The sequence below is a fragment of the Crinia signifera genome, chromosome 8 (genome assembly GCF_055691185.1).
Source record: "Crinia signifera chromosome 8, ASM5569118v1, whole genome shotgun sequence".
NCBI lineage: Eukaryota > Metazoa > Chordata > Amphibia > Anura > Myobatrachidae > Crinia > Crinia signifera.
This window is the reverse complement of record NC_139224.1, coordinates 152,560,908-152,571,280: the sequence shown is the minus strand read 5'-3', so window position 1 is coordinate 152,571,280 and position 10,373 is coordinate 152,560,908. Positions and strand designations below refer to the sequence as shown.

Below are 10,373 nucleotides of genomic sequence, written 5' to 3'. Positions count from 1 at the left end.
CATTGAAAAATACAGAAACTGCAACAAAATGATATAATCACAAAGCTGAAGTGGGACACATACAAAAATAGCAGCCGACGTGATCAGAATATCAGCCGAGTTAGAAAAGCTTAGGAAAATACCCAGATTATCATCAGTTTGCTGGAGACACAACACAATTGGAGTTTAAATACACATTGGATGAACTGGGGTATGGGTAAAAACCGGAACAGCACCCCGGAACGCTGGACCAGACAGGCTCCATTCATATGGAAAGGAGATGATAAAGAATCACGAATGCTGATTAAGCAGAGAGGGAGCATAAACCCCTGATGGGTTCCTGCAGGTTGCACTGTTAGTTAGTCATGTGATATGGTAATGAGGATGGGCACAAGGCCTATCAGAGCAGGGGGAGGGATGTAGACAGGGTAAGAAAAATCACATGTTAGATGTGAACTTCCTCTGTCCTGCGAAGATTCACCCACCCTTTCCTATTTTCTCTTCTTCGGCGGCGGTAAAGAACGGTCATACTTTTAAGAACTCTGTGTGTGTGTAGATAGTGGGGTGCACTCTCCCTTGACATCGATTGTCATGGGCCATGCTTCTGCACGGGGGATGGCCACACCACCTGCCTGGGTGGATGACCAGGGAGAGTGATCACCAGCGATGGTGTGTATGTGTATCCACCTTTAACCCCACTTTCCTATAGTGACCGTTCTTTAGTGCCGCCACCATTTAAAGTCATAGTTTAATTGTCAAAAATAAATTTGACATTCATTTTTTAAACGCCAGCACTTTCTGTCTGTGTCTTTTTTATTAGGATAAGTTAGTTAAGTTAAGGTTAAGTTACGGTTTAGTGCAGGGGTGGCCAAACCTGTCCTCAAGATCTACCAACGGTGCATGTTTTCCAGGCCACCTGTGGATCTATAGTAGGAATGAATGCAGCATGTTTGAAAATGTGACAGTCAGTAATGGCTACAGCTGTGCACCAGCTAGGTAACCTGGAAAACGTGGACCGTTAGTAGATCTCGAGGACCGGTTTGGCCAGCCCTGGTTTAGTGTGTTAACTTGTAAGTGTGGACCTGGGGATACCCGATGGTGAGTTTATGAATTAACAACACGTTGAGGGGCGCAGGGAATATGCGATGTTTGGAAAAGCTGCAGTGTGTGTAAGCTTCATAAATATATGTCATTCTGGTGCTTATAGTGTCCGGTCCGGGGGGGGGGAGGGGGGGCTGCTGTGATACCTGTCATCAGAGAGAGGAGATGACAGCCTCCCTGCATGGTCCAGGAAAGTAATAAAAACAGAACGGTCCAGACCACAACACGGGGAGGCTGTAAGTTCCCCTTCCCCATGTCCCTGGTGAAAGCTATAACAGGGATACCACTGGACAAGACAACCCCCCCCCCCCGGAACGGACACTACAAGCTCCGGAATGCAGAGTTTGATGTCCGGTCCAGCGTTCCGGGGACTTGTCCGGGTCCGGTTTTTACTGCATCCCGATGAACTCTAACAATGACATGTTGGGGCGGGGACTAAACACTCCTTGCTGTGCATGTTTCTTTAAAAACTAGTCCAGACGTCACAGAATAAATACAGAAAACAATTTATGGATTACATCTGGGTATTTATCACCCAACGTTTGCATTTATGATGTAACCAGTCCTTGAGAAATGTCCTCTCGATCAGACCTCAATAAAAGTGTAATTACTGAGCAGATGGACTCCGGCAGTCACAGCCTTAAAACCTATCCTGTTTTCATCCTGAGAGAACAAGACGAGAGCTGACAGGGGGTTGGGGTGTCATGTTTGTTGGGGAAGGTGGGTGATCTCATCCATACGTACGAAGAACTCTCCGGTGGGGGCTTGCTCCAGATGGTTAGAGGACACAGAAAGTTCTAGGTTCTCGCTGGTTTCGTTTGCACTGGGGCTGATACGGTTGATCTCGCCCTTGTTTGCGGTGGCATCTGGGCTGGAGCCAAAAATCCAGTCTGGTTTGGGAAGAAAATAGAAAAATGGAATAGTCAGAAAAAGTCACTACACAGGCAAAGGGTGTTACTGTTGTGAATGGAAAGGAAGTTATGCACCAATAGAAACATAGAAACCTAGAATTTGACGGCAGATAAGAACCATTTGGCCCATCTAGTCTGCCCCTTAATACATTGATTACATTGCCTATTGTACAGTGGGTGGCAGCGTTTGCTGCCTTACAGTCCTACGGTAACATTCAGTTCCTGACCAAGGGCCTGACCCTACCTGCCAATGGAAATGGGGGCTCCAAGGCCAGGAAGTGATCCTTGGCTCTCTCCAACTAGAAAATGGGGCCCACATGTCCCCGTTTTAGGAACGCAGGAGTATGGATCATTAGGTCTCTAAGCATTGGGACGACACCATTAGGTCGACATGCCCAAAGGTCGAGATGGTTCTAGGTCGACATATCATCAGGCCGACACAAGCATTAGCTTGACATGGGCAAGGTGGACAGTCAAAAGGTCGACATTGGGGTTTTTCAGTTTTTTTACCCAAATTTCGACACTGTCGACATGGACACTGAAATGTAGCACCGCATCCCCTCGCATGGCTCGCTGCGCTCGGCGCACTATTTTATTCTCCCACCACACCCTAGTGGATAGTAGGGCATGAAATACCGCCTGTCGGCACATGTCGGCTAAAAAACAGTGAAAAACCCCATGTCGACCTTTTGACTGTCTACATTGCCCATGTCGACCGAATGCTTGTGTTGACCTAATGACACGTTGACCTAGAACCATGTCGATCTTTCTGCATGTCGACCTACTGGTGTCAACCCAATGCACATTGACCAGATGCTTGTGGACCAAATTACCGTATCACCAACGCAGCCCTTCCTCCACCCCCTCCGTACAGCAGCGCATGGCACATTCCGCGGAACTAGTTCTATAAGTGTGTCACTCACAATGTGCCAGTTAGTAATGAATGCACCTGTGCTCCAACCAGAAGATACTGAGAACACGCAATGTAAGTGTTGCTTGAGGGCCGTAATTGAAATAACTCCCGTACAGTAAGTGCTGCTTTTCTATTATGCGATTCATTCCCATGCGAACTCGTACATAGCAAAAGCTGCATATGAGTTTGGATTTACAGGGCTGCTCTGGTCCTGATACTGTCTCTGGTCCTGATACTGTCACGGAAATGTCACATGTGAAGAACACTGCAGGGCTCTACACTGAGGTGTCCCCCTCACTGACAGACATCCTACAGGTGAGTGCTCCTTCACCATGGAGGATAATTGCTTTTCCCCTTCGCCTGACAATGTTCAGAGTCCATGAAGGCAGAAGATCCTGGAGTCTCCTGCAGCACAAACACTTCATATCGCTGGCTGGGTGGCTGGGGCAGAGGTGAAGATGGCTCAGTGAGCAGAGACACCAAGCGGGGGCAGGAAAGAGCTCTGGTTGCACCTAGTACCAGAATCTGACTTCTTATACTGTAGGAGGGCTATATAATATAACTGCATACTGACGTCACCGGATATAGGCCCTTATTCAGATCTGATCGCAGTACAAATATGTTCTCAAAATGGGCAAAACCATGTGGTGGGGCAGATGTAACATGTGCAGAGAGAGTTATGGCCCCCATACATCAGCAATCACAATTTAATTGCTTCAAAGATCCAGTGATTCCCCCCCCCCCCCCCCCCCGCCAGATAAATGGTTTCTTCAATCTATTTGACTTGCCCGCACATTACAGATTTCAGCAGAATTTTCCTGTTAGAATGCCCACACATACAAAAATGAAACTCCAATAAAACCAGATTTTTAAACATGTTTAAAAATCTGATTCAGCAATCGATTGGCGATCCCTATTAATTTTTGATTGGGATCGCCAAAAGGGGGAGCCCACACATTAAAGATTAAATGTGAAAATCATCTCCAGAACGGAGGATTGTCACAATTAATTGCTGATGTATGGGGCCCATTAGATTTGGGTGGGGTGTGTTGAAACTGAAATCTAAATTGCAGTGTAAAAATAATGCAGCCAGTATTTACCCTGCACAGAAACAAAATAACTCACCCAAATCTAACTCTCTACACATGTTACATCTGCCCCACCTGCAGTGCACATGGTTTTGCCCATTTTGAGAACAAATTTGTACTGCGATCAGATCTGAATAAGGGCCATAGAACAGTAACTGGGATTTAGAACATTTTTAGAAAATTTGTCCTAATTATTGCCTACTGCAGCAACTTTGAATGTGTTTCTATCATACCTGTCTATTTTTTATAACTCCTCTCTAGGGATGGCCATCGACCATTGATGATTCAAAATCATCAATGGTTTATGGCCGATGTCAAATACTTTGGCCATCAATGGGGGAGAACCAGATAGTTTCCCTCCATCGATTGCCATCAAAGGTAACCTTTGATTACCATCGATGGTAACCTTTGATGGCAATGGCAACAATGGCCATCCCTTTCACTCCTGGAGAAGTGAAAGGGGGACAGGACGAGGCTACGTGCCGGGGGCGGGACGAGGCTGACGTCACCAAGCCCCGCTCTTATGTCAGTCAGCAGCGGATTGGGAGAGGGGCTAAAATAATGCAAAGTGCCGCAATTCCTGCCATTTTAGTACTGCCCCCTCCCCGCGGACAGGCAAAATTTGGCATTTTATACAGCGGGGGAAGGGGGGACCGGGACTGCGGCAGCGATGCAGGAGACTTGCCCACGTTCACGGGGGTCGGGAGGGTAGGCAAGTATGTCTAGGGTCATTTATCAAGAACTGGGACAAGGGCTGTGGTTAAAAGGCTGTCGATAAAATAATATTAAAATAATCTAATAAATATAAAATAAATAATGTCAATGTTAAATAATTTATAGATATGCCAAAATGTTTTCAGCTGCTTGTTGTCTAAACATGAAAAAACCCGCGTCGACCTTTTCAGCGTCGACCATGTTGATGTCAAACTTTTGCTTGTGTCGACTTTCTGTCAATGTCAACCTAGGGTATGTCGACAATTTATAGGTGTATAGGTGTCATGATGATTAGCCATGCATTAGGTATCCCTTAGTATAGTCCAACCAACTGCTGTTGACAATTGTCATGAAATTCCTCCTCTTGCCTTTAGGTGTCGCTGTTGCTATTGCTGATCACTGCAGTGACTACAAGCTCTCCTCCTATAATATGATATTAAAGGGGACAAGTAGGAATAGTATCATGCACAGGACAATAAGAGAATTAAAAATAGTTAAAGAACCAACTGGAAAGACTGTATAGTTGATGACATACAACAGTTGTAACGTTGGAGGTGCCTCCAGGAATCAAGTACTAGTATACTTAAATATTTAAAATATTTAAATTGTGGTTCAACTCTTCATGGCTAACTATGCTTCATATGATTCTATAGAGTTACCACTATTTTAAATTAATCGGAATTAAAAGTTAAGTTTTAACTCAGTCATTATACATCATTTCTAACAAATTAAAAGTGTGCCTCCAAAAAGGAATCCTTTCTGCGAACGGCTGCCCACTCTCTGCGGACCACCGTTTCTCTTCCCTTTAAGGATATTAAAGGGGAACAAGACCCTGAAGGGGAGATTTATCTTGTCTTGGAGTTGCCCAAACTTCTACCATTTTATAGACTGTGCTAGATAATGACAGAGGCTAATTGGGTGCTTAATACATCTCCCCCTGAAAGTCATAAAACTTATCCTTATAATGAAATACACTGTTCATCTCGGTTACATCTGAGAACTAGGTTGCCAGCTCTCGTTACAAATAAATATGCTATTTCTACAATAACATTACTACGAAGCGCTAACAAAGTTGGCTAATTAAGGCCTGTCCGCCAGATCCCGTCTGTGAAGTGTCAAATGTTCCAGACAGTTATTGTAAATGACTGTACAGTGTCGGAGCCAGAACAGAAGAGCTGACATCTCTATAGACCGCTCCCCCCCACCCCTAGGAAATACCCTGAAAGGGCAGCTCATCAGAAATTCAGATTTGGTGTGAAGGGCATGATGTGGTTCTATTATCAGCCAGTGTGGGAGATGGGAATATGCCGCAGCTGATAATGATGCATATATTATGTACAGGCAGTATATAATAAACCCATTGTTATCATTGTTAATCTCCATCATTATCAATTATGTGTAATATATTTTCTGTGTTGACTATGGTTCTGTGACATTTGCCAAAGTAAAGTTAATGGGCTGGTGTGGGCTGGCTGCCTTGTGGAATCACACTGTAATTCCCCTTTCACACTGCAATCAATATAATAGGCAAATGCAGGGGGAGTTTCTGGTTGCCTGGAAACCCCCCTTTTTTTTGGTCAGTGGCTCACATTATGACAATAGCAATAGTACATAATACAATATCCACAGCTGCCACCAGAACATCTGGTTTAAGCGGACCTGACGCACCCTACTTGAAAAGGGGATGGAGCTTGAAGCCCAATGGGCATGGTCTCTCGACAGAGGGGGCATGGCCTAACTACACTACCCCAGTTATTGTCACTTTTGGTGCATGTCCAGCAGCTCCCTCCCTGCTCTGTAGCATCCATTCTCTGATCACCAATCAGAGCAGGGGAGATCTCCAGCTTCCTCCAAATGCCACTCCCCCTGTCCGCGGGACACTGTGACCCGCAGGAGGGGCAGTGGGACTGCCTGCAATTAGGGAGACTCTCCAGCTGTAACCGGGACAGTTGGAAGGTATGGTTTAAGAGACAGAGCAGCTGTAACAGCTTCTTCTACCAAGTTTGCTTTGTGAGTGGATCTGTGTGCTCAATCAGAGCACTGGACCAGAGAGCAGCTACCAGGAAGAAGAGACAGGAGCCTTACCATGAGGTGGGAGAATGTGTGATCAAAAACTGCTTTTCTGTAAAATGTAATGGGAAGTTTTACTTTTTAACTGATGACTTGCTTACACAAGGGGCGATTTCATCCCATTTTCTAATCGATCTGACTAGATCGCTAAGAAAATGACCCTACATCGCTTCATGTGTAGGGGCCATAGCAATAGCAATGCATGCAGAATAAATCTAGTTAGATTGCCAGTCAGGGCTAATGTGCTCACCGGAGAACACTGGCCCTGACCAATCATTCAGCACACAGCTCTGACGCATCGCTGTGCAGCGTTGTGTGCTACGCGATCATGCTGAGCGATCTACATATCATGGCAGACATTAAAAAGGACTGTCCTTGTCTGTAGCAGCAGGGTGAGGAAGGGGGTGGTTAACGATGTGCGAATGCACGCATCGTTAACAATATTGAGTGTACACACTAGAAGATATATTAAAAGATGACGTTCAGAAAGCCCTTTCTGAGCTATATAAATATATCCTCTAGTGTGTATAGGTCGTCAGTCTGATTTGCATTCAATATACAAATGTCTGGAATTTATACAAACATGTTGCTGTGCAGCAAATACATTTATACTGTTTCTGTGCAGGGTAAATACAAGGCTGCTTTTGCATGTAGCCCACAGATGTTAGCTTTATTTTTACACAACAATTTTGAACACATCCCACTCAAAACTTGCGTGCATTTTTTGCTTTGCTAACCAAACTGAATTTTTTGCTTTGCTAACCAAACTGAATCAGACCCTTGTGCCGATATACAGGGATCGGTTTCATGGCTCTCTCTGTATCTTGGTAATATTACATTAGAGTATGGCGAATCGAGGTTGCCATGGGAACACAGTGATTACCAAAGTACGAATGTAACTTTTACAAAGTAATGGAACCACTTCAGCTGCTGAAATCCAAGTCACCGACCGGAGGGGCCGGCAGCCGTAGCGTCTTATCCTCTGTCTTGCTGGCGTCTCTCCAGCAAAGTTCCAGGGTTTATGTTGGAGAAGAGATAAAACAATCGCTACTTGACAGAGGATTAATCAATCTCCCCTGACATTTGGGGTAGATAGGAGAGGCTGCGGGATATGTACAGAGCTCATCTGATTTCAAATCGTTTAGTTACTGATAAATATTACATTTCTATAAATGATGGGAGACGGAAACACAGATACAGAACGCTTTCCCGGAAGAGCATGCACGGGTTACTGTGGGCCTGATTCAGCCCCGTACGCTAGGCTGTATGTACTCGGCCACGCGAATCCTCTCGCTAGCATGTGTATGCGAACACATCCCCTCTCATACGGCCACCTAGACAAAAAATAAATCGATGGTCGTTGACTAACGATTGATTTTTTTCCTCCGTTCGTGGATAAAAGTAGTCTATACTTACTTATCCTGGACGCAGACGGCCAGTGGAGGGCAGCAATTTTGAGCAGGTCCCCCCCCTGGATAGAGGTGAGTGGTGGCAGCAGGCAGTGGCAACTCCCCCCACCCCTCTCTTGAGCGACTAGGCAGCCGTTCCCCTCCCCACCCATGGAGTGTTGCATCCCCTGTCACCCCCCGCCCCTGGCAACCCCCCCTCCCCCCGTGGAATGATGCGGCGGCCTGCCGCCGCAATACCTTGCTTGCAGTTCTGGAATGGTCTCCGGCGCTGGGGGAGGCAATATGGCTGAACCCATCGCTATCTCGGACTCAGGAAACAAGCCAGGCGGGGCACAGTACAGGGCAGCAGTCTGCAGGCTAGAGCGGAGAAGTTCGGGCAGTCTCGGTGCTCAGGCGAGCGGTAGCCGGGCGGCGGGGCCCTGCTCCTCCTGGTGTAATCAATGTGCACGCAAAGATCGGTGTTCCCGTTACTGCTTCCGGCGCTGTGCTGGGACTCACCCCTGCTGCTCCCTCACCCTGCTCTGTGCTGGCACCTGCAGCATTCTCCTTCTGCTGGGACTCTCCCGCAATACCAGGACACCCCCCCCCCTTCCCGTGTGGAGCGTCTGAATACCCGGCAAACTCACACATGCCCCCCCCGGTGAGCGCCGGAGCGCCCCCACCTGCCTGGGGCGCTCCGGTGTCTGGCACCGGCCCTGCCTGGACGGAGATGGCCGAGAAAGGGGACGGGTGCTTACGTCAACCACCCACCCCACGCAGGCATCGAACACTCAGAGGTTGTTTTGGGGAAGCCCTTAAAATGCTGGCTGTTCCGTTGCTACCGCCCCTGGCCCTACCTGTCCGGAGTGAGTGTGAAACTCCCAGGGGTTTGAGCATGTGTATATTCGTGCAATGCACATGTGCAGACCCCAAACATCGGGGAAGGAGCCAAATGTGGACCCGAGCGGGCCTGAATTGGCCCTTGAGTGTGAATTCTTAAAGCAATATGATTCGTTAGTAAATATGCCATAATGGAGAAATGTCAGCTGTCGTCACCAGGAAAACTGGTGTTTAACCCCTTCAGTGGCAATCCCGAGAATTTTCCAGGCTGTGCCTCAGTGCCCAGTCTGGCAAGCCCGGAAAATTCTCGGGATTGCCACTGTTTGGAGCCGGGCAGTGCCGCTGAGTTCACTCACTGATCTCAGGCAGCTTTGCGCTGCCCAGCTCCCTCCCCTCTGCGGCGCCGCCTCCTTCCCCCTCCCCTCCGGGTTTCTTATTGAAGTCCTCGGTGCCGGCTTATGACAAGCCGGCTGCCGGGGACAGGGACACGGCGTGGGGGCGCAGGTCCGGGCAGCCGCTGATTGACAGTGCAGCGGCGCTGCCCGGACCCAGGGAGGTAGTGGTGTTTTTTTTTTAAGGGAGCGCCCCCCTTAAAAAACTTGCCCAGTGGGGAGCGCTCCCAAAGAAAAAACTACATGTGGTGGTAAATAATAAGGGCCTTCTTTTACACTGGACTGGGTTGGCTACTGCTTTGGGCCCCACAAGTCTAGGGGCCCCAGAGCAGCCTGAGGCAGGGTTAAATCAAAAATAAAATGTTGCTTACGGAAATCCCATTAGCGCTGGCCAGCGCTAATGGGATTGTCGTAAGCAACGTTATATTTGGCCGGCATCCCTTCTCCCCCTGTCCTCCTCCAGTGGTCACACTGAATGTCAGGTGTGATGTCATCATGCTGGAAATTAGCAGTGAGGAGGCCGAGAGGAGCCATCAACGCAACACTAATGCTGGCCATACATGAGAACGATTTTAGGGACCAATGCGCGACTGAGATGCATTGTGTGAGATTTGAGTGCAAATCGTGAGGGGTTTCGGTAATGATGCACGGACCGGTGGGTCGTGAGATGGAACCTACAGTATGATCTTACCTGCTGCACATAGATCTGAAGATGCTACTAATGACCAGTATGCTGGAGTTGTAGATCTTACAGTAGATCTCAAGGTCAAGGGAAATTGTGTGTGAAATCTTGATTCCAAATTGTTGTAATGCAGCGTTTCTCAAACTGTGTGCCCTGACCCCAAAGTGGGTCAAGGCCTTCTCAGCATGGGGTCGCGACTCCATGTTGCTGACCATCAGGCTGATGACTTTTCTAATCTCAGTCAGTGATTCAAGGAGTCTGAAAAATCGGTTGCGTTGTCTGTTATGTTAGACTC

The 10,373-nt window shown here is 47.5% G+C and overlaps 1 protein-coding gene across 1 annotated transcript in view; it reads right to left on the bottom strand.

Annotated features, from left to right (window-relative positions):
- Positions 1-1,213: 1,213 nt before the first annotated feature.
- The window catches only part of LOC146026617 (uncharacterized), a 34,449-nt gene continuing 25,289 nt past the window's right edge, over positions 1,214-10,373 (bottom strand). The window contains exon 2 of the mRNA XM_083157427.1: positions 1,214-1,970. Within this exon, the coding sequence (XP_083013553.1) occupies positions 1,783-1,970 (188 nt within the window). The 3' untranslated portion in view covers positions 1,214-1,782. The remainder of the gene's footprint in view (positions 1,971-10,373) is intronic.